The 23,103-nt window shown below is 54.9% G+C and overlaps 2 protein-coding genes across 4 annotated transcripts; both read right to left on the bottom strand.

Moving 5' to 3' along the window:
- Window positions 1–275: 275 nt before the first annotated feature.
- Window positions 276–1,488, bottom strand: INSL3 (insulin like 3). The gene is made up of 2 exons (NM_001024738.1): window positions 1,299–1,488; window positions 276–481 (listed from the first exon to the last, which is right to left on the bottom strand). The coding sequence occupies exons 1-2, from the start codon at window positions 1,486–1,488 to the stop codon at window positions 276–278; spliced, it is 396 nt and encodes a 131-aa protein (NP_001019909.1).
- A 1,812-nt stretch (window positions 1,489–3,300) lies between these two features.
- Window positions 3,301–20,211, bottom strand: JAK3 (Janus kinase 3). Of its 3 annotated transcripts, none has more exons than XM_042249655.2 (24): window positions 20,076–20,211; window positions 17,355–17,551; window positions 16,769–16,892; window positions 16,331–16,442; window positions 15,931–16,076; window positions 15,240–15,615; window positions 14,518–14,640; window positions 14,255–14,412; window positions 13,727–13,838; window positions 13,326–13,512; window positions 12,403–12,530; window positions 12,041–12,172; window positions 11,233–11,317; window positions 10,312–10,439; window positions 9,471–9,603; window positions 9,236–9,387; window positions 8,946–9,096; window positions 8,190–8,329; window positions 7,929–8,118; window positions 7,208–7,332; window positions 6,514–6,686; window positions 5,991–6,108; window positions 5,561–5,671; window positions 3,301–4,610 (listed from the first exon to the last, which is right to left on the bottom strand). In XM_042249655.2, the coding sequence occupies exons 2-24, from the start codon at window positions 17,536–17,538 to the stop codon at window positions 4,503–4,505; spliced, it is 3,396 nt and encodes a 1,131-aa protein (XP_042105589.1). In that variant the 5' UTR covers window positions 17,539–17,551; window positions 20,076–20,211; the 3' UTR covers window positions 3,301–4,502. The 3 variants fall into 3 exon arrangements, with proteins under 3 accessions (XP_042105589.1, XP_027825238.1, XP_060272199.1); XM_027969437.3 differs by having other exon boundaries at window positions 15,240–15,534; XM_060416216.1 differs by lacking the exons at window positions 17,355–17,551; window positions 20,076–20,211 and adding an exon at window positions 16,992–17,051 and having other exon boundaries at window positions 16,331–16,462.
- Between the last annotated feature and the right edge of the window lie 2,892 nt (window positions 20,212–23,103).

The following is a 23,103-nucleotide window of genomic DNA, read 5'->3' as shown; positions in this document are numbered from 1 at the left end:
CCTGGGGCTCCTCTGAGGTGAGCACATTTGAGAAGAGTGTCTGGCATCTCTGCGAAACCAAGGATCCTCCAAGCCAGATTTGGGGTCTGGGGTTTTCCCTAGTTGGTGCCCTAGAGGACAGGTGGCCTGGGTGAGGTGGTGAGCACCTTGTCCTAGAAGGTAATCAACAACATCCCCCTAGATGTGCGGTTTCATGGTGCTGTGTGGCATCAGGAGTTCACCAGACTGGACTCCTGTGGGTCTCAGGCTCCCCCAAGGCCACGCCCCAGGAGGATTCAGTGGGGACAGAGGGTCAGCAGGTCTTGCCGGGTGCAGCCGCTGAGGCAGCAGTGGCGGGCAGGGTTGACGGCAGTTGCACGGCGGTGGTGGTGATGGCGAGAAGCCTGGGGCAGGGGCTGTGGGGCCAGTACCAGCACGGGGTCCCCACTGGCCATCAGCCCATGGAGGAGATGTTGTCCTTCCAGCCACCGTAGGAGCTCACCTGGGAACAGGGAGGAATTCAGCAAAGAGGGAGGAACGCCAGAGGACCCCACCCACACTGTGGGCATGGCAGCCAGACATGCATCATGCACGCAAATAGAAAGTAAGCATTTATTAAGTGCCTACTCTATACCAGGCCCAGACTGAATCACCCCGTCCAGACATGTACACTCTCGACCCACGCCCACACTCAAGTCCCCAGCCGTGCACACTCCCATGTGCCACCTACAGTAAGAAGGCACAGAGGCTTCACAGAGCAGAAGACAGTAAGGGTGGCCTGTGATATGTGCATGTATGTACACACCGGACCCAGCCACTGGCCCTTGTAGCCCCTCCAGTTCCCCGACCCCACCACGTGCATCTCGGCACACCCCTCTGGACCCAGGTCACACAGATTCACACTCATAGGACACCTGTGACAGATGTTGTGCATAATACCCTCTGCCCCAGGGTCGGGTCTGCGGTGAAGAGAGCTAGGCGCTGACCCAGAGCAAGCAATTTAAGGGGCGCCAGGAACACTCAACAGTCAAGATCACTCCTATTATAACTGAATATTTTACTAGTAAAATTAACGCAAAAATTCCTGAAGATCAAAATATTGAAGTTGTAAATAAAGATAGGATCAGATCTGATCTTGCACTTTTTAAGACTCTACCTCGCTTCGCACTGATTCCCTTGCCAGGCAGGGGCTCCTCCCCGCAGACTCGCGCAGGCCAGAGCAGGAAGCCAGAACATGCATGCAAATCCGTCTGCAGACACCTGCACCCCTACCCCGCCCCAGAGACCCCAGCGCACAGTCCTCGCCCGCCCCCACTCACGGTCGCCGCCAGCCGCAGGTCGCCCGTCCTCGGAAGACCAGCGCGGGCCGCCGCACAGCCGCACGAGCGCGCGCACGAAGTGGTGGCCACACAGTTTCTCCGGCGCCTCCTGCGCGGCTGCAGGACCGAGGGCGATCGCAAGGGCCGGGCCCAGCAGCACCAGAGCCCAGGTGAGCGGACGACGGTCCATGGCGGTGAGAGGCACCGGGCCCCAGCGGGGATCCCCCTTATAGGCGCCCGGCCTGCCCCAGCTGGGAGCCTTGGAGCGGGGACAGAGCCTTCCCAACAGACGGCCCAGGGAGGTCAAGGGCAGGGTCAGGGCAAGCCTCGTGGAACCTCTGATAGTTGAGTTTTCTTATTTTTATGATGTGAGTGCCTGACATCCTTTGATTGCCCAGGCATCAGCTTCAACCATGGCTGTCTGATAAATGTGACTCCAGAGCCCGACCACCTCTTCCCACATCTGTTATGGACATCTTGACTTCAATATCTTACCTTTGGGGCCACTTGAGCTTTTTTGCTTTGTTTTTGTTTCATTTGTTCTTCTCTTATGCTTCAAACTCCAACCCATGTTAAATTCACCAATAAGAGTGAGCCCACGAACCTCCAGGCTCCCATGCTTGACCCCAATAAAAGCAGGAACCCAGGCCAACCCTGCTTCCTCTACAAGAGCCCGGCCCTGGGTGTGCTGTGTCATTTCCAGCTGTGCCGTGTAATTTATAGGTAATAAACCTTTATTTTTGCAAACTTTCCTGATGGTTATTGCTGAAAGGAATCTTGGAATCGTAGTAAGAACTCCCCGGGCCAGTCTAACCACAACATTGATTATTGATAGGCTGTGTGTGTGCATGCTACGTCGCTTCAGTCGTGACCAACTCTTTGTGATCCCATGGACTATAGCCCACCAGGCTCCTCTGTCTACGGGATTCTTCAGGCAAGAATACTGGAGTGGGTTGCCATGCCCTTCTCCAAGGGATCTTCCTGACCCAGGGATGGAACCCATGTCTCATATCTCCTGCATTGGCAGGTGGGTTCTTTACCACTAGCATCACCTGGGAAACCCATTGATAGGCTGAGACCCACACAAAATGGCCATGGTCTGTCTTCCTGGGTATATCTTTCCCAGGGGGACCACTGAAGAGTCTTTATTTTTTTTAAACTCTTTTAAAGAGGAGAAATAAACTTAGATATAATAATTCCCTGGGATGGTGCCGGTGAGCATCCAATCAACTGAGACCAAGGACATTCAGAATCTTGTTATCCTTGTTACTGTACAGATAAGGAAACTGAGGCTCAGAGAGGGGACCCCATACTTGCCCAAGGTCACAAGAGGCCGGGCCCCAGGGCTGGGGGTGTTTGTTGGTTCTGCCTCCATATCAGGGTCTCTTTGGGTTGGACAGGGGCTCGAGGCCTCTACTGGGTGTCAGTTTTACCCAGGAGGGAAATTAAGGCATAAAGGATACTCAATCCAGTGCAAGGGAGACCCTGAGCTGAAAACCCTGTGTTGCAGCCCTCTACCACTTTTCACCAAAGCAGCCTATGACAGTAGGTACAGAGATCTCTGTCTGTCTCTCCCATGCTCTCTGTGTCCTTCTCTGAGTCTCTTTCTATGTCTCTCTGTCTCCGTCCCTCTCCAAATCTTTCCATCAGTCCTGAGGAGCAAACAGAGGGCTGCCTTGGCCCCCAGTAATGTGGGACCCATCTCCATAGCCTAGCCCTCCCAAGAGGGCCTTGCCCTCTGATCTCCCCTAGAGCAGCCTGTTCCCTCCACCCCCAAGAGCCTGTAATCAGCTCCCCAGGACAGAGCCAAGGCCAGCAGCTGGGGTTTGGGGGAGGGCTTCTGGCCTTGAGGGCCTCACCCTCCTGTCCGTGCGCCCCCAGCATGTCCTAAGCCTCCCACTGTAGGCCCCAGGGGTCCCTATCCCCGAACTCTGATCACATTCCTCCCTGGATCACACATCCCCAAGAATTCCCATTGCCCAAGTCCAGCAACAAACCATCCTTTCCACTGAACGTCTTTATTCATTCAATGAACACTCCCAGAGTCCTCTTTGTGCCCACCCCAGCCCAGCTCCCTAAGGAGCCTCCAGGTCAGAGGAGACAGAGCTGGATATAGACGTACCCCAGCCCTAGAGCTGGAAGTATAGGGCTGAATGGGAGTAGTGGGAAAATCCCGGGGAAGGCTGCAAGGAGGTGATAGCTGGGCTTTTGAGAGTTGAGTAAGAGTTTTCCAGGGAGGAAAAGTGGCAGAAAAACCTTGCAGGCAGGTATGAAGGAGTGGCGGGGGCTGGCCTGCACTAGATGCCTTCCCACTAACTTCCAGAAGTTGACTTTGTGGAGCCCAAGGGCCAACACTATTGCCCATTATACAGAGGGTGGCACTGAAGCCAGAGAAAGGAAGCAACTCGCCCACCATCACACAGCAAGTAAGTGGCAGAACCGTGGGCTCCAACCCCCGTGCTCCTAACCCCTGTACTCTGAGCCTTTTCCTCTCACCATGCCGTTTCCTCTGCCAAGAATGCCTTTCCTCCCTTCAATTAATGAAAAGCTCCTGTTAGGCTCCATTGTCATCAATTGTATGATCCTCTTGTCCAGACAGAAAGGGCCCCAGTGTACAAAAGCCCTGGGACACTCAGGTTCAGAGGCTGGGGACCTCAGCCTCTCCTGGTCTCTTACACAGTTCCAAACAGTCCCACAGTCTCCCCCTCAAAGAGTGGATTTTCAGCCTGGACAGTTGCTCTTGTCCTTGGCTTCCTCCAGCTAAAGAGGGAGCAGCCTGAGATGACATATTTAAAGCTACATAAAGTCTCCTCTGAAAATAAGAACAGGAAGCTGCAGGCCAGACCCTGAGAGGTTGGGAAGATGGAAGGGTCTTAAATGTGGTCCCTTGATTCTGGGGAGTGGATGGAGCTCATTAGACCCCATCATGACATCTGCCTTGAATCTTTCCAAGTTCAAAGAGCCCCAAGGCTGCTGTTGCCCTGCAAGGCAGGGTTGCTCCCCCAAGTGCAATGTCAGTTACCCTATGAGGGGTCTCTGTGAAGCAGGAGGACCAGAGAGGAGCAGGTTCCTGCTCAAGGTCACACAGCAAGTCCATGGAGACCAGAACCTAGAGGTCTGTGTGCAGGAGATATGAAAAATGACAGAAAATGGTGTTCTCCCTCTGGGCAAGCAGGGAAGGTGAGAGTCTCATGCCTGTGGACACTATCCCCGGCTTCCACTCCACAGTGCATCCAGCTGGGGGCCCAGGGCACTGAACGATGGCCGGTCTTGAGGGTTAGGGGCCCAGCACAGCTTCATGAGCTCATGAACCTGAGGGGTGGAGAAGAGACAACAGGGTCACATGGGAGTGGTAGAAAGGACATGACTCTTGTTTGCAATTTTAAAGTATAAACTAGACTCCATCCCTCTTGCTCCAAAGCTTCCCATGGCTCCCTATGGGTCTTAGAAAAAAATCTCATCCCCTCCCATCTCTCTCCCTCCACCACCCCCTCCATCACCTCCTCTCGTGTTCCATGCAGCCACATCTGCCCCCATCTCATTTTTCAAATACACTAAACTCATTTCCACCTCAGGGCCTTTGCATCTGTTTTGCGCTCCACTGAAAATGCTCTCTCCCAGCTTTCCCCTTGGATGGTATCCTCTTCCTCCCTCAGGCACCACCCCCTCTAGGAAGCTGCTCCTGACTATACCTCCCTCAACTCTTTCTAGATATTGATCACCACCAGAATGTTCTTGTTAGCTTCTGGTGGTTATAAGAAGGAGGGGTATTATCTGTTCTGTCCTCCACTGGGTCCCCAGCACCCAACACAAAGCCCAGCACACAGAGCTCAATAAATGTCTGTGGCCTGAGCCATTCACAATGTCTGTGAATGACCAACCATATGTCAGACACTTCTACAAAAGCTCTAATGAGAAACTGTAAGAATCATCATTTACTGAGCACCGACTGTATGCTAGACTCTGAGATGAGCACTGGAGAGGTGTTAGCAAATTGGTCCTCCCCCACCCTATAAGGCATTGTTATTCCCATTTTGGAGACAGGTAAACTGAGGCTCTGAAAGTGTTTGTGCTTTACCATACAGTGAGAGAGCAGCAAAGCAGAGGCCAGAAATCTCCTACAGCCTCATTCCCTTGATCCCTGCTCTCAACCAAGAGATATCTTCGGTGGAGAGTAATTCAGAGGGATCAGCAGGCTTGCCCAAGAGACACCATGGTGAATCTACAAAGTGGGAAACTGAGGCAGGCCCTCCAGAGCTCACCTCACTAGGACAGGCAGGAGGTGCGGGCAGCCTCTGGCCCTCGGCCAACAGCTCCAGGAGGCGGCAGAGGGCTGGAACATCTCTCTCACATCCCATCATCCGCAGGAACTCCTGGAGCCAAGGGGGAGGGTCCGAGGTGGGGGAGGAGCCATCCGGCAGGGAGAGGGGTGGGGCCGCCCGTTATCGTGCGGGTCAGCCACAGTGAAGGCAGGAAGGGAAGGGGGCCCTCCTACTGGGGAGGAGGAGCTGTCTGTGATGGATGGGGAAGGGGGCTGCCTGTGATTGGAGGGGAGGAGCGGGCGGTATCGGTCATAGTAAAAAGAGGTCCTCCCGGAGCATCTAAGGCTGGGACCAGGTGACCCTCAGCACAGAGGACAGGGGTTGACCTGAGGGGGAAGAGGGTATGGGGAAACCAGGGGTGCCAACTCACGGCTGAGGGGCTACAGTTCTTGTCACTGTAGGTGAAGAGCTCGTACAGGACGACCCCGAAGCTCCAGACATCCGACTGGCGCGAGAAGATGTTGTCCGAGAGGGACTCTGGGGCATACCTGGAGGGGGCCAGGGAGGTCTTGGGATGCGACAGTAAGGCAGAGGACAGGAAAGGGCGCAGCCCTGGACTAGGGTAGGTGGTCCAGGTAGGTGACTATGAGAAAGTCAGTCCCAGCCAGTTCTGAGGTCTCAGTTTCCCTGGCTGTGGGATGGGAGGTGCTCCAAAGCTGTGAGGTGCCGGGACGGGGCCGGGCCGGGGCGGGCCGAGCCGGGATGGGGAGCAGGGCCAGGGAGGGGTGGAGCCAGAAGAAGAAAAGGAGCGTGATGGGGAGGAGCCAGGGCTATGGGGGCGTGGCCACAGCAGGCCCCCATCCCCGCGGGAGGCAGGGCGGAACCGAAAAGCGCGAGAGGCGGAGCTGCCTGGGTAGCACGCAGGAAGGGTGGGGCTGGGAGGAGGCCCCTACCAGAAGATGGGGCTCTGGCCTGGCTCGCGGACCACGTAGTAGTCTTTGTCGAGAGGCAGCAGCTTGGCGAGGCCGAAGTCGGCGATCTTGACGTGCGTCTCGCTTTCCACCAGGATGTTCCGGGCTGCCAGGTCGCGGTGCAGGCAGCGGCAGGAGCCCAGGTACTCCATGCCCTATGGGCGGGCGTGGGGTGTGGACCCCCAGGATGACTCCGCAGGGGCCCCAAGTCTGACATGGAATCCAGCAGCAGCCCCAACCCAGACCCCAAGCCTAACCCTACCGCTGACCCATCTTGCACTCCAGTCCTCACCTTCTTATTGTTTTGGACCTACTAGAAGAGTTAGTCGCTCAGTCGTGTCCGACTCTGCGACACCATGGACTGTAGCCCACCAGGCTCCTCTGTCTATGGGGTTCTCCAGGCAAGAATCCTGGAGTGGATGGCCATGCCCTCCTCCAGGGGATCTTCCCAATCCAGGGATGGAACCCAGGTTTCCCGCACTGCAGGCAGATTCTTTACCGTTTGAGCCACAAGCGAAGTCCCTGACCTTAGCCCTGACTCAACCGCATTTCCAACCTAACCTGGACCCCAAACTTCAACCCTCAGCCTTCCTGGCGAATCCATGCAGACCCCGCCCATCAAGCCAGCTCTGTGGACGGCAGGTCCACGGTCGCCCCGCTCTCCTCCGCCCCGCACCTTGCAGATCTGTGAGGCGTAGAGGAGCAGGCGGCCAGCGTCGAGGCGGGCGCGGTGCCGCTGCAGGAAGTCGCGCAGGCAGCCACTGGGCAGATACTCCATGACCAACCGCAGGCTCTGGCGGCCTAGGGGTGGCGGGGGAGGCAGGGAGGAGTCACCACAGGGCCTAACTTCGTCTCCTTCCCTTCCCCATTCTTCTTCCCCGATCAGAGTGGGACCTTGTGTCCCCTCCGGGCCTCAATATTGCTTTCTATAAAATGGGAACGGCCACAGTGACACGTATCGCTAATCTATTTGAGTACTTTCTATAATATACATTAATTCTTTTTAACCTCATAACGACCCGTTTTTTTCAGGTGGGAAAACTGACGATGCCGAGGTAGTCTTAGGCATCCCCAGTGGCTCCGCAGTAAAGAATCAGCCTGCAATGCAGGAGACTTGCAGGAGATATCGGTTTGATCCCTGAATGGGGAGGATCCCCTGGAGTAGGAAATGGCAACCCACTCCGGTATTGCTGCCTGGAGAATCCCACGGACAGAGGAGCCTGGTGGGCTACAGTCTAGGAGGGGGGTCACAGATGAGTCGGACAAGACTGAGTGACTGAACAACAAGGCAGATCTGGATAAACAAGATCAGTCAGTAGCGCCCCTGCTGGTGTTCTCAGACCACCTAAAATGGTCGTGCAGAAGGGTGAGGGTGTGTAATTTGAAGAGGGGTTCACCTGGGCCATAGCTGACACCCCGGTACTTGACAATGAAGTCGCTGTGGAGCGCTTTGAGGATCTGGATCTCCCGCTGGAAGTCCCGCTGCTGTTCTGGCCCACTATGCTGCAACTGCTTCACGGCCACCAGGGCCCCTGTGTTGTCGCCCAGCGGGTCATAGCGGCACAGCTCCACGCTGCCAAAGTTGCCCTGGGGGACAGCGGGGCTGGTGTTCACATGCGTGAGTGCCACCCCACCCACCCCAGCCTCACCCACCTCACCTTGCCCAGCTGTGAGATGTACTTGAGGTGTCTCTCTTCAAAGATGGTAGGGTCCTGGCAGGCGTAGAGCTGGGTGCCATTCCAGAGCCCATCACGGGGCGCCAGGGTGCCAGGTGTGGGGTCTGAGAGGAGCTCATAATCTGGGGGGCACAGGCAGTGAGTGAGCAGTGTCCTGGGCCCCCGCTCCTAAGCTAACTTGCTGTGTGACCTCCATCTGAATGCTTACCCTCTCTGTCCATTATGGCAGGGCCACTGCAAGCCAAGAAGTATTTGTAGGGCTGGGAAAAGCTGCCTCTTGGCAAAGGCAGCCCTCTTATGCAGTGCACATGCTGCACACAGACAGAAAGGCCTTTCCCAGACCTCACTGCCAGGGGGTGGCAGGGGAGAGAGATGCACTGGAAGCTCCTTTAGGCCTGGCCCATGAAAACCTAGAGTGGGACCCTCGATACTCTCTCTCCTGCTTGCAGAGGACCCAGCAGGGGCCTAAGGCCATAGGATGGGTAGAACCACAAAGGGAGAGTTTCTTGCGACTTGGACACCCTCACAGAATGAGAGCTAAACATCCATTGTGTGTGGCCTTGAACTGAGGGGCTTGTTTGTTACAATAGCTGTCGAAACTCATACTGACTGTTACAGTCATCAATCATTCCAACCTTGCCTGGCACGCAGGGCAGGCTCCATATACAAATCTCACTCTTCTACTGGGTCCAATATGACATCCCAGCCCTGCCCACCCTGCCTGGCCCAGGTGGGCACCTGAAGTGATGAGACTGTTCAGGTCACGGATGACAGCGCGGAAAGAGGGCCTCTGGCCTGGCTCATAGGCCATGCACTGTTGGATCAGCAGGGCCAGCTCCGTCCACTTGGGGGCAGGCAACTGCTGCCGTTCCTGGTAAAACTGGAGCTTCTAAAGGCAGGATGAAGGGCTGGTGACCCCCAGTGAACCCTCAGAGGTACCCCCTAGACCCGTCCATCCTCCCCAAGCTGGACTTCATTCCATCCTTGTGTCAAATGAGAGCTCTAGAAGCCAGTGCTGGTGCTCTGACCTTGGCAGGCTCCAGGGTGCTGATGGGCACTGTGATACCACTGAACACCTCCCAGACTGTGGCTCCAAAGCCCCACTTGTCAGCTTCCAAGCCAAGTGTTCGGGCCTCCTGGAGACATTCAGGGGCCACCCAGGGGATCCTGTCAGTGAGCACTGGTGCAGGAGGCAAGGATGGGATCAGGGATCCGCTTCCTTGCCCCACTAGGTTCCTCCCTCCTTCACCCCTCAGCACTTACTCTCCAGGCTTAGCACAGTGGGGCTGACACCCGGGTCACTCAGCTTGATGAAAGGGAGGTTCCCATCAGTCCCCTCACGAGCCAAGAGCACCTTCCGGGCTGAGACATTGCCATGAGGGAGACCTTTGTCTTCCTAAGTGGACCAAGCACAGGGAAATGCCAGGGGTGGTGGTGGGGATGAATGAATATGCTGGTTGGCGAACTCCTACACATCCTTCAAAGCCCACCTGGTACTGCTCAGACCATACTTCAACATCTTTCCTAGACAATACACCTAGGCAATACACCTCCTGTGTCCCTCCTCTTCTTAAACATTGCTCCTTCATCCCATGGCTCCTTAATCCCTTCAGGATAAAGTCAAAGGTCCTCAGACTGGCACTCAAGGCCCTTTGAAATCCAACTCTTGGTCACTCTTCCCATGGGCTTCTCTCTCCCACATCTCCACTCTGGTCTCCTGCCAGGCGGACAGACCTGATACACTCCTGGACAAGCAACACATCTAAGCTGCAGCCTTTGCCCAGGCTTTTCTCTCAGCCTAACATGCCCTCCTTCCTTTTTTTTCTTAATGAACTTCTACTCAATCTCCAAGACCCCAACTGTAATGTTCTTTCTTCTGGGGAAGCCTCTCCCGGGGCCAGCCTTGTGGCTCACCAGTCCCCTCAACTTCCATGAATGATCAGCTGTCTCCTTCTGCTCGTACACCTCTGAGCTTGTATGTATGCTGTTCCCTCAGTCTCAAATGCCCTCCACCCTTGCCAAACTCCTATTCATACGACAGAGCCCACTCTCAAAGCCCCATCCACTCTTGAATGGAGGATGGAGCAGGCAGAGGAGCACTCACCAGATAGTTGAGGGCATAGGCCAGCTGTTTGATCACCTGTAGCTTCCAGCTGGCTGGCACTAGGTGGCCACACTTGCGTAGATATGTGTCCAGTGCTCCCAGGCGTACAAATTCCTGAACCATGATACCTGGTGGAAGTAGGAAGGGGCAGGGTTGGGAGGTGGGACTATATTGTATTCAACAGGCTCTGCCCCCAACCCCACCTTCAAGGGCGGCTTGAACTCTCAGCTCTGACTTTTCTCTCCCCTATTCCTCCATCCTTACCCTATTCACCTCTCTGCTTCCCCATTTCCCATCTCAGAACCATTTGCCTGTAATGCCTGGAAGGTGTCCGCTCTCTCCATGACTCACTCCCTACCCTTTGCAAGTTCTGTGTTTCTGATTGGAACGCCCCTCTTCTCTCACTTCCCTAGTGTCTATTTATTCTTGCCTTTCCAGCTTAGAATGTATCCTTACCTACTCAGAATCACTGCTTGACCTCCAAGCTGGGTTAGCAGCCTCTGATCACCACAATGACCTGTGCTGCCCCACCACACACAATCACTTATCATCCTGCTCAGCCTGTCATGTTCTATGCCATGCACCCAGCTCTTGGCACATGTTGGGCTCCCAATAAACAGCTGCTGAGCTGAACTGATGGAAACAAGGCTTGGAGAGGCAGCCTGGACCTTGCAAAGCTGCGGAGATGGTACACAATAGATCAGAACCCAGGTCTGCCTGACTTGAGATAATTCTGGGGGCTTAAGTATTGGGGGGAGCCTGGAGCTGCTTATTCAAAGAGTGATGATGGAAGGACATGAGTACAAGATGATAGACCCTGGTGGAATGGAGCCCCAGCCAGGGCAGGCTCTGAGTGTATGCTGCTATTGCTGCTGTAGGTGGGCCCAGTGAGGCAGGGCAGAGATGGGGAATGTCTCTCACTGTCTCCAGCCATGCACACGCCGTGGAGCAATACGAGATGCTGGTATGACACTTGGCTCATCAAGCTCGCTGCTTCCAGGAATGACTGGGGAGGAAAGAATGGAGAGAACATGTATGGGTTTCTTCCACTCCTGGGTCAGACCAATGAACCCCAAACTTGCTGCTCACAAACTTGCCTCAGGAGACCTGGCCGCCAGCTTCCCTTGGCCTTGGAGTCCACCATTAATGCACACAGCACTCTGTATTGTGATTTTTTTTAATGGAGGCAGGAAGTCCCTGCTGTAGTCTACCTTGAGTCACTCACCTTTTGGCTCAAACCTTCCTCTGTGTTGCCCAGCCCCTGAAGATGCCTCCATCCACATCATTCCTCTCTTCTCCTTTGCTCATCCTCTCTGACCCGCTGTTCTTGCTATTAGACTTGGCCCTGCCTCAGGACTTTTGCGCTGGCTGTTCCCTCTGTCTGGTATACTCTGCCTGTTCGCATCTAAATTCTCCACCCTTCTGTATTTCATGGAGATGCTGTGGCTACCTTTCTGCTATTTTAAGACCCTGTGTGTATTCTCTTTGTTTTGGTTTTGGGTTTCTTTTCTGGTTGTTGTTTTTTTTTTTTTTTTTTTTGGCTGCATTGCAGGGTGCAGCATCTTCTCCAACCAGGGATCAAACCTGCACCTGCTGCTGTGGGAGCATGGAGTCTTAGCCACTGGACCAGCAGGGAAGTCCGACCCTGTGTGTTTTTAAATTTCTCTGAATCCACAACCCCCTCTCCAGCTAGGCCCTAACCCAGAAGGTCTGGTCCCACCTTGCTCACCTCCATGCAATTCTTGTGCTTGGCGTCCATCACTTTGAGCAGCACCTCTGTCTCTCGGGCCTCCCCATCCACAATCTCATGGTGACAGCCCCGATAAATCTTGGTGAAGGACCCGTGACCTAGGTTCTCATGCTGGAAAGTGAGGAGGCAACATGAAAGGCCAGTAACAGGGCTCCCATGGGATCCTGTCCCTTAGCTCTGGCCCAAGCAAGGCACAGGTAATGGATCGATTTTACAGATGATGAAACAGAGGCACAAAGAGGTTGTATCACATGACTGAGGCCACACAGCAGAGATGGATGCAGACCTGGTCTCTGGATCCCACCTGAAGTATGTTTCCCCCATTTCCTGGGGCCCCTTACCCACTGCAGGCTGTCAGCAGGGATCTTATGAAACGTCATCTGACTCAGCTGGCACTGGAATTGGGGCTGAACAGGGGATGATGTGGGTGGGTTGCAGCCTCTCCGGACCACAATCAGATTGGACTTTTCTATGGGGAGTGGAAGGAGAAAGAAAACTAGAGGTCAAAGGTGAAAGGTCCTCAAAGGATTGCTCACTCCCTGTCTCAGTGTGGGGTTGTCCTTGGTGGCTCAGATGACAAAGAATCTGCCTGCAGTGAGGGAGATCTTGGTTTGATCCCTGGGTCAGAAAGATCCTCTGGAGAAGGGAATGGCAACGCATTCTGGTATTCTTGCCTGGAAAATGGACAGAGGAGCCTGGTGGGCTACAGTCCGTGGAGTCACAAAGAGCCGGACACAGCTGAGTGGCAAACACTAAACTGTCTCAGCGTGGGGTCTTCTGCAGAAGCCAGGACTAAGATGAGGGTTCCAGGGCACATGGCTTATTTGAAAGGAAACTCCAGGAAGTCCCAGTGAGGGGAGGGAGAGAGAATGAGATGGCAGGAACCCCGCAGGTGGTACAAATGAGCAGGTGATGCTGTGGTCAGTTTGGTCTCAAGTCCTACTAGGGATTCTGGAAAAATCTGGAGAGCTCACACCTCAAAGCTGTCCCATCCCAGGGGTCTGTCTGAGAGCAAAATTCACCCAGAGCAAGAGGCAAGCGATGAACAGAGGCTAAGTGCTAGTGACCTCACTCAGATCCAGCTATGCCTGGATTCAGCCATCCCTGGAAGCAGCCTCTATCCCACAAGCCCTAGATCACCTTTTTTCCCTCCTAGACTACTTTGACCAGCAGACTTTGTCACTTGCCACTGAAGAGCTGGAACAGACACAGAAAGGCAGGGTCCCAGATTGCCTATTCAGCTTGGGGGAGAAGGCAGGCTCACCTTTAGGTCTGGGGTTGCAGCAGAAGGTGAGGTATAGCTCAACCCCATCCACATGCAACCCACCATTCCAACAGGCTGCCAGGAGCTCTCGAAGACTGCTGTGGGAACGGCCAAGGCCAGCCAGGGAAAAGGTTCCTGTGGGGTCGCACCGGATGAGGCAGCCCTTATAATCCGGGCCCAGCGGGGTCTGCAAAGAGGAGTGAGTGGTCTCTGAGTGGAAGTGGGAGGCACTCTCCCCCTCAAATCTCCAAGTCTCTGCATATTCTATTCCCTCCACTGGGAATGCCTTTTTCCTCCCCTTCTTCAGGAAGCCATGCTGATTCATATTTCAGTGCTCAGCTCAAATACCATCTCCTCCAGGAAGCCCTCCTTGCCCTCCTGGCCCCTGGAGGTAGACTGACCAGGACACAAACAGTTAGGAGGTAGCTGTCGAAATCCTGGGGACTGCGGCGGAGGACATAGGAGCCGGGACGTGAGCCCTCAGTCTTGAGTTTGTTGATGGCAAAATCCAGGCTGTGGGGAAAGGTGGAAGAGAACTGAGAGTCAAAGATGGTGAGAAGCAGATGGAGGCAGAGAATGCAAACTGAACTGGAGCTCTAATCTTGGTCTCTCTGAAGCCCTGGGAACCTCACCAGGTAACATTCCCTCACTCCCTCCCATTTGTAAAATGAACCAAAAGCTGGGCTTCTGCCTAGGGGATCAAAGAGGAAACCGCAGGTGAAGCTCCACACCTGGGCACCTCGAGAATCCCAGGAAATGGCTCTGGGACCTCAAGGAGCCAAAGGGAGGGAAGCGGCTGCAGAAGTGAGACTGCAGATTCACTGAGCGCCAGCTATGCATCTGGTGCTGTTGAAGGGCTCCTGAGAAGCAAGGACACCGAGGCACAGAGAAAGGGCGTGCCAGAGATTTGGTCCCCAGTGAGTCCTTACGTGATGGGGCCATGGCACTGCTCAGCCACCTCCTCCAGCAGCCGCGGCGGCGCCACCTCCTTGCAGAAGTAGTGCCGCGAGTCCGTGGTCAGCCGGAAGTAGCCATCCACGAGCGCCACGAAGGACAACGCTGCGGGAAGCCCCGGGAACTCGGCCTCCTGTGAGGACCGGTGTCAGGGCCCGCCGCGGTCCGAGGGTGACAATCCCGCGTCCCCGCCGTCAGGGATAGGGAAGGTAGGAGGGGAGGGGGTTCCAGCACCCACCAGGATCTGATTGTCTGTCCTGGTGATGGTAACCAGGCGATGCTCCGCAGCCGGGCCAATGCACGGCGCCTGCTTGATGCTGATATCCACGATTTCTGGAAAGTCGCAGAAGGGCTGGAGGACCTGTGAAGGCGGAGGGCTGAAGCTGGGGATCCCGCTCCCTCCGCGCCCCCAGTCCTGTTTTGGAAGCCGGGACCCCACCAGTCCCCACTCACGACACCCGCTCCTCCCAGCCTCACCGAGTCCCATCCCTCTCCCGTCAAGCCCCGCCTCCTTCTGTCCACACCGCCCCTCTCAACTCTCTCCCCTGCTCATCCCAAATATCCGCCCCCTCACCTCTGCCAACCCCGGAGTCCTTCTCTCGGCCGGTCCCCCACCCCGCCCCGAGCCCCTCCCTCACTTAACTCCACTTTATCTCCTGGCGTCTCTTAGTCCAGTCGGGAGCCTCACCCACCCCGAGTCCTGCCTCTTCGCTCCACCTGCTGTTAGCCCCATTCTGAGCCCCGCACACCCTACTAGCCCCTCCCTCTACGTCCCACCCTTTTCATCTCCGCTTCCTCGCTCAGCCCCACCCACACCTCACTCAGCCGGGAGCGAGCCCCTCCGTCCCAAGCCCCCTCACTGCCCCGCCTCTCCTTCGGCCCCGCCCCAGTCCCCGCCCACGACCCTGCCCCTCCCCTTGGCCCCGCCCCTGGCCCCGCTCAGCGCCCCCCGCCACACACCTCGTGTTCTCCTGGGCTCCAGGCGATGCCACTGCCACCAGCCACACGGAGCAGCCCCGGCGTATCCTGACCACCAGCAGCGCCGGGGAGACCCACGCGGAAAGTCTCGGCGGCCCTGTCTGGATCCAGCCGCTCGAGGTCCATGATGTACTTGACCATGAGCGAGTGCCTGTCAGCCTGGCAGGCCGCCACGCGGCGCAAGGCCCGGCGCACTGTCCTTCGGATGCGCCTCCGAGTCACGAAGCTCAAACCCTGGATCAGGTCGCGTAGGCCAGGGGGCAGGCAGACCTTGTAGCTGCAAGTGCGCGGAGTGGGGCCCTCAGTATGGGGCGGGGTCTCCGCCAGGGAGGACCGAGGCTGCACATCAACCGAGCCTCTAGGTGAGGGGTTGGAGTGTGGCCTCAGTAGGGGGCCACACAGCACACACAGAAACACACTCGGAGACCGGCATGGGGGTAGGGAGGGCCTCCATGGGAAGGGCCGTTGCGGTCCATGAGACAGAGACATAGTCCTTTTAGCTGCCTGAGGTCTGGCTATGGAGTCTCAGGGCGGCTGGGTTCAAGGGGAGGGCTTGGGTCCCATGAACACATTGTAGGCTTGTAGGTGGGGAGCCGGGCTCGTGATCCCCTGGTGGAGTCATGTTGGCTCGCTCCCAGGTAGAGGCTGGGCGCCACAGCCTGGAAGCCCTCACCTGACCGTCTTCAGCAACTCCTCGGGCCGCTGAGCCTCCTCGAGGGCCATCCGGGCCAGGTCCAGAACAGCCAAGCTGAGACACTCACCCTGTTCCTTGAGGCTGAGGCCTACCCGGAGGCGGCCGCTCACCAGGTCATGGCGGTGCTAGGAGCCAGTCACAGCCCAACCATGAGCCCTGATATCGTCAATACACCCCCACCCCTGGCCGACCTTCACCCTGGGGCTGCCACTCTGAGCCCCGCCCACCCTACTAGCCCCTCCTTCTTCATAACGCCCAATTCATTCCCACCTCCGCTCAGCCCTCCTCATAGGAGAGTCAGCCAAGGCTGCCCAAACATGAGCCCTGACATTGCCCTGGGTACCCCCACCCCCGAGCTGATCCCCGTGCAGACACCTACCTGAGCAAAGAGGTGCTCCAGGACTGGCAGATCCAAGATGGCGCTGGCCAAGTCCTTTCGTAGCCCAAACCGGTGGCACCTCTCTAGTCCAAACCAGTTGGGGAAGTAAAAGCTGTGGGGGAGGGGAGAACCCTGGAGTAGGGGATATGATGAGGGGGGGACTGTGCCAAGACCTCACAGAGCCCAGGTTATACCCTTGACTCGCTGTGTGATGTTGGACAAGTGAACCACCCTCTCTGACATTAGTTTTCTCATCTGTGAAATGAGCAGTGCTCATGCCCTCCCTCGGGGCACCCACCAGGAGGTGCAGGGAAATGATAATCCAAGGGTTACTGTGGTTTTAAACTCCCATTTCCCAAGCCCTCAGCAAAAGGCATGCCCTCCCGGTATTATTTAACCCACATTTGGGGGTGAGGTTGGGGGGGAGACACTTCCTACCGGAGCCTGTAGACGAGAACCTGGGTACCCGTGTCCTCCACGGAGAAGATGTGGCTCGGGGGGAACCAGCAAGACAGGTCTTCCAAAGCCAGAGCAAAGAGGGAGTGGTACACGGGCAGGATGCCTGAGGGGGCGGTCGCATCAGTTCCCTCTCAAATCTCCCCATCTGCCCTCTGCGGGGCTGCCATGTTATCCTCATGCAGCCCCACAGGCTCTTTCTCACCTTCAGCTCTGACATCATGTCCCACCCCTGCTTGCACCCATTCCAGGGCTCCTCAGTGCCCTGAGGAGAAAAGTCATGGACTCAGCCTGCTTCTCAGGGCTCCCTGCCTCTCTCCAGAGCATCTCTTTCCACTTAACAGCTTACCTCGAGGGATGACCATCTGTTTCTTCTAACAGTCTATCATGCCTCTGAGTCTATGGACATGCCATTCCCTGTGCACCCTCCTCCCTTACCAAACTCCTACTCATCCCTCAAAGCCCCAGATCCAGTGCTGACTCTGCTTGACAGCTATTCCAGCTCCCAATCTGTGTTCCACACAACCCTAACCCTCCTTCTGACCAAGCCTTCTAGGGACGCACTTACCACTGGCCTTAGCAGCGTAAACACACAGGTCTTCAGCTGAGTGGTCCCCAAAAGAGAAGGACAGGCACTGTGGGGGTCCAGGGCCCCGAGGGGGCAGCAGCACGTGCAGCGCACCAGCCTCTGAAGAGGAGAGGCTGCAGGACCGCTGAGAAATCAGGGGTGTCTCCTCACTTGGAGGTGCCATGAATGCAGCCTGCCTGAATACAGAAAAAGGTAGCCCCTCAGCTGTGATCATAGGACAAGGTTGCAGATCTTCTGAGGTAGGAGTGGGGAGGTGAAAGAAATATGACTGAGTGAGGTAGGGATGAAACCAGAGAAATAAGGAGGAGAGAGCAACAGAAAGAGGACAGATATGGGCAAAGGCAGAGAGAGGGAGCTGAGTGTGCAAGGTGGGTGAGGAGCCATACCACCCCTGGTGAGGGCTGTGCTGGGAAGCTGGAAGACATTCACAACAAATTTGTGTGAACTCACACTTCAGACTCTTGGTGCCCAGGGCAAACATCTCTAACCAACCTCCAGCCTCCACATATACCCACTCTCCAACCCCTTCTCCAGACAGGCATGATCAATCAATCACAGATATAGGGATTTGCTAACCAGCAAGCAGATAGTTATCTGCCTGTGCAAGGGCACATACTCAGTTGTTTCTGACTCTTTGCAACCCCATGAACTGTAGCCCTCCAGGCTCTTCTGTCCATCGGATTCTTCAGGCAAGAATACTGGAGTGGGTTGCCATTCCCTCCTCCAGGGGATATTCCTGGCCTGTGGATCCAACTCAGGACTACTGAGGCTCCTGCACTGGCCAGCGCCACCTATGAAGCCCATTGGCCTGTGCACATGGGTGTTTGAGGAGATAGAAGTGGCCACCCCTCCTTGTGAAGCTGGAGGATTCTAGCACTTCTGAGGCTGGGAAAAGAAGCTTTAGCAGCTGGTTTAATGCATGCCTCGGGGGCTGACCCAGACATCAGACTCAGTCATCGTCAGATTCAATCAACAGAGATCTCTGCCTCTGTCTCCCCTGATCCCTGCATCTCTGTTCCATTAGTTCCCCAGAGTAGGAAGTCCTCCCTGGGTTAGGGGAGGAAACCAGCCACATTATTTCTACACCAGCCACCTTACAGATCTCTCTCGCCCTGGGGGACCTAGAGCTCAGGACTCTGGGTTAGGTAGAGGAGGGAATTGGGTTTCACATGCCAGAGGAAAAGGAGGAAGATGAAGAAGATTTACTTCAATTGACCCAAATGAAGACGATACAAAGAGAATATTGGATAAAAACTATGTTCCAGGGACTTCCCTGGCAGTCCAGTGGTGAAGACTGCGCTTCCGATGCAGGGGATGTGGGTTTGATCCCTGGTGGGAAAACTAAGATTCCACGTGCTGCTGGATGTGGCCAAAAAGTGTAAAAGAACAACAAAAACTACGTTCCAAAATAATAGTGGGGGCGGGGGGCGGAGAGTGTAAATGAGATTTTAACACACTCAGAATATAAGCCTGGGACCGAGGATCAGTGAAAACTTCAGGCTGTGGGTTCAAATCCCAGCCCCACCGTATCCTGGCTTTGTGACTCCAGCAGGGTTCCCACAGCTGGGACACAGTTTTCTCAGCTGTGAAATGCACTGACTCCCACCTGCTTCAGTGAGGTAGTTTACGGAGTCCAGTCCGACCTGTCAACACGTTCAAAAGTGAGAGTGTTGGCCGTTCAGTTGGGTCTGACTCTCACGACCCCATGGACTGTAACCCACCAGGCTCCTCAGTCCATGGAATTCTCCAGCAAAAATACTGGAGTGGGTAGCCATTCCCTTCTCCAAGGGAATCTTCCGAACTCAGGGATTGAACCCAGGTCTCCTGCACTGCAGGCAGATTCTTTACCTTCTGAATTCTTTACCTTCAAAGCCCATCAACACCAGAAAAGCCCATCAACACATTTAATCCCCACTAAATGATACAAACACTTGGTGACATGCTCAGCAAGCATTTGACAAATGTCAGCCAAACCAAACGGGAAGGTCCCTTAGGACAGTGGTTTGAGGCTTACCGTCAGGGAGGTAGGACGTAGGGGAGAGAGAACTTTCCCCTAGGGACACTCCAGTGTTACCAGCTCCCAGACCGGGAATTGGAACTTTCCCCACCCCACCCGGCTGTGCCACTTCTCACAGAGATGCCCCAAACCTTATTTCAAACAGTTGCCCTGATCTTTGCATGTTTATGTAAATGTTACCACAAAGCAGTGTCTTTTGTCTAAAATAAATCTTAAAAAAAAACAACCATGATTTTTAAAATATCGAAAGTAAAAATAGAAAGTCTGTTTGGCGCCCAGAGAAACGTCCCGGTTTTAGCATCAAAAGTTCCACATGCCCAGAAGGGAGGGTTGATTGGTCACCCAGTGCTCGGGCCTGGGACCTGGGAGTGTGGGAGACGTGAAGTGTGTCCCCAGAGAGTGGAGCCCCGGGCGCATACTCAAGGATTCCTTCAGGTCAGGCAGCTGGGAATTCGCAGCCTCGTGTGCGGGACAAAGTTAAGGCTCAGAGGGGAAGCGCTTTGCCAGAGGCCGCGCCGCCAGCTGTCCCAGCTTATGTCAGAAGGTTTTTCTCTGAGATCTAGAAGGCAAACTTGCCTTTGTCACCAGCGGCGGCCTTCCTGTCCCCAGCGGCGGCCGTCCACACAGTGTTCCCCCACCCCCGCCTCCGACCCGACGAGCCAAGTGGCTCCACCAGCTCTTACCTGGAGGTGAGGGCCCTGGGCCAGCGACAGGAGGGCAGAGCCGGGCAGCAGCCGGAGGAAAGTCCCACTTGCTCTTTCCTGTGTGGGCCCCTCGGCTTCCTGAGCTGCTGTCACTTACCGAAAGTCATGGCCATGTGAGGGCCGGGGACGGGGAGGGGCAGAAAGTTCCGGAAGCCTCTGCAGCAGCAGTCCTGCTCAAGCTGCTGAAGACCCTGGACCTCAGGGAAGGAGTGACAGCAGAGAGAAGGGCCCAGGTCACCCCAAGGGGGTCTCAGCAGGCTCCGGGACTCAGTCTCCGTGGGGCCCTGGCAACACTGTGGCTTCTTCTGGCCTCAGTTTACCCATTTGTGGCATGTGTGCATGCGTTGGGCACCTAAGGAACTGATTTCACACCTAAGGAAGAGAACTGGGCTGGATCTGCCCAGGAAGGAGGCAGGGAAGTTGCCCCCAAACAAAAGTGAAGTTCTCCTTTACAGTATTTTTCCAGTGAGACCCTGGAAGGTATGGTGGTCCCTTTTTGTGCTCCATGCCCCAAGCCCAGACCTAGAATCTGTGAAAACCAGACAGACTGGGTCACCTCACTGTCTGGTCTGGCAGGGAGGCAATTAATCATTATGGATAACCAAGAAAACCAAGATGATGGGACAGGCACAGGCTGAAGCTGAAGGGAGGGGATGAGGGGCAGGGAGCTTGAGGGATGGGAGGGGGCGGGTTCTGTGTAAAGGACAAGATGGATCAAGCAGGGATGTGAAGCAAGAACACCATAGGGGCAAAGACCCAGAGGTAAGAGTGAACAGAGCTATTTAAGGCTCAGAGGGCTTGACTGGATGCAGTGGGGAGGGAGGGGGATGGTTTGGCAGTCATCAGGAGCCAGCTCACAGAGCCAGGTCTGATTGAGGTTTTTTAACACACTTGAGGCTGTCATGAGTGGAGAAGGCAGGAGGCCAGGGCAGTGCCCTTAGTAGGATACAAACCCCAGAAAGTAGAGCTTTGGGATAAATTTTTTTTTATTAATTTATTTTTTATTGAAGGATATGGGATAAATTTTAGAGCACCTTTTCATCTCTGTGCTTCCCTGGTGGCTCAGATGGTAAAGAATCTGCCTGCAATACAGGAGACCAGGGTTTGATCCCTGGATCTGGAAGCTCTTCTGGAGAAGGGAATGGCTACCCACTCCAGTATTCTTGCCTGGAGAATTCCATGGAAAGAGGAGCCTGGTGGGCTACTGTCCCAAAGAGTCAGACACGACTGAGTAACCGACACTTCACTTTCATCTCTGTAATCCCATCACAAGCTGTGGCACAAATGTGGCTTTGGTACATATTTTGTTGACTTCAGTTCAGTCACCCACAGACACTGGGCACTTCTGGTGTACAGGGCATTGGGCCACACAGCAGGGTACAGCACAGATCCAGTCTCGTCTCTGCCTGGTGGAGCCAACAGGGAAGGTGAAAATAAATTAGTACCCAGTCAGGGTTTCAGTGGCCCTTGGTGCCAGGCTTCTAGGAGAGACACTAAGTCTGGGAGGGTTTCCTGGAGGAAGTGACTTTGATATACTGAAACCCGAGGACAAGTAGGATTAACCAGTGATCCGGAGGCGTGGGGAGTTCTGGCAGAACAACCCAGGCAAAGGCTGAGAAGCTGGGTAAGGTCACAGTGTTCCTGAGGGCAGGGTGGCAGGGGAAAAGTGTACTGAGCCTTGTTTGGAGGCATCAGTGGGGCCTTTGTGGGCTTTGTGGGTGGAGAGGGAAGAGACATGAGTTTCGTCCTCAGTGCAGCGGGAGCCAGAGCAGGCTTGTGGCAGGAAGTGCTGCATGGGGGCTTAGCCAGAGTATTTTTCTTTCACTTCCGGGGTGGCTTCAGTAGAGAAGAATGCAAAGAGTGAGTTTCTAGGCCACTGACAACTCTAGCGGGGTGGTCACTGTGGTATACTGAGAATGAGCAGAAGGGTAGCAGAGTGAGGGCAAAGGCACCCTCAGTCCCAGAGAGGGGTGTGGGAGGTCTCCATGAGGCGATTCCAAGGGGCACAACCCAGAATTTGCCCATGAATAAGTTGGAAATTTTGTTGATGCAAACATCCTAAATTTTCTCCTGGCATAAAGCCCACAAATGCAAAGAATAAACAAATGGAACTGGAGACAAAGGTAAACTCATGTCATGGATAAAATATCTTTCCTGCATACATGAGTGCTAAGTCGCATTCAGTTCAGTTCAGTTCAGTCGCTCAGTCGTGTCCGACTCTGCGACCCCATGAATCGCAGCACGCCAGGCCTCCCTGTCCATCACCAACTCCCGGAGTTCACTCAAACTCATGTCCATCGAGTCGGTGATACCATCCAGCCATCTCATCCTCTGTCGCCCCCTTCTCCTCCTGCCCTCAATCCCTCCCAGCATCAGGGTCTTTTCCAGTGAGTCAACTCTTCGCATGAGATGGCCAAAGTACTGAAGTCTCAGCTTTACCATCAGTCCTTCCAGTGAACACCCAGGACTGATCTCCTTTAGGAAGTCGCATTAGGCATGGTCAGTTCTTTGCAACCTTGTAACCCACTAGGCTCACTGGTCCATGGGATTCTCCAGGCAAGAATACTGGAGTCGGTTGCCATGCCCTCCTCCAGGGTATCTTCCCAATCCAGGGGTCAAATCCACGTCTCTTTGTCTCCTCCATTGGCAGGAAGGTTCTTTACCACTTGCGTCACCTGGGAAGCACAAGTAACAATTAGAAGACAACATTCTGCAGTTGGTTGAATCAGTGGGACCTCGGATATGGAGGGCTGTATATAACGTTATCCATGGATTTTTGACTGCACAGAGGTCAGCACTCCCAACCCCTAAGAGTTGTTCAAGGATCAACAGTATAGTGAAACCATGCTTATTTTAATGGACTCAGGAAATGATGAAATTCAACACCTACTCATGATTAAAAAAAAAAAAGTCTTAGCAAACTATGTGCAAATGGGAATTTCCTCAATCTGATAAGGAGTACCCGCCAAAAAAGTCTACAAGCAATATTATACTTAATATAAAAGAC

The sequence above is a fragment of the Ovis aries genome, chromosome 5 (genome assembly GCF_016772045.2).
Source record: "Ovis aries strain OAR_USU_Benz2616 breed Rambouillet chromosome 5, ARS-UI_Ramb_v3.0, whole genome shotgun sequence".
In the NCBI taxonomy this organism is placed as follows: Eukaryota; Metazoa; Chordata; class Mammalia; order Artiodactyla; family Bovidae; genus Ovis; species Ovis aries.
This window is presented reverse-complemented; position numbering and strand designations above follow the sequence as displayed.

Coding starts and splice junctions, on each gene's coding strand:
- JAK3 (XM_042249655.2), bottom strand. CDS start 17,538: ATGGCACCTCCAAGTGAGGAGACACCCCTGATTTCTCAGCGGTCCTGC. Junction 8,119..8,189: donor ACATCTCACAGCTGGGCAAG/GTGAGGTGGGTG, acceptor GCTGTCCCCCAG/GGCAACTTTGGCAGCGTGGA. Junction 7,333..7,928: donor GGGTGTCAGCTATGGCCCAG/GTGAACCCCTCT, acceptor CGCCACCCCTAG/GCCGCCAGAGCCTGCGGTTG.
- INSL3 (NM_001024738.1), bottom strand. CDS start 1,488: ATGGACCGTCGTCCGCTCACCTGGGCTCTGGTGCTGCTGGGCCCGGCC. Junction 482..1,298: donor ACCTGCGGCTGGCGGCGACC/GTGAGTGGGGGC, acceptor CCCTGTTCCCAG/GTGAGCTCCTACGGTGGCTG.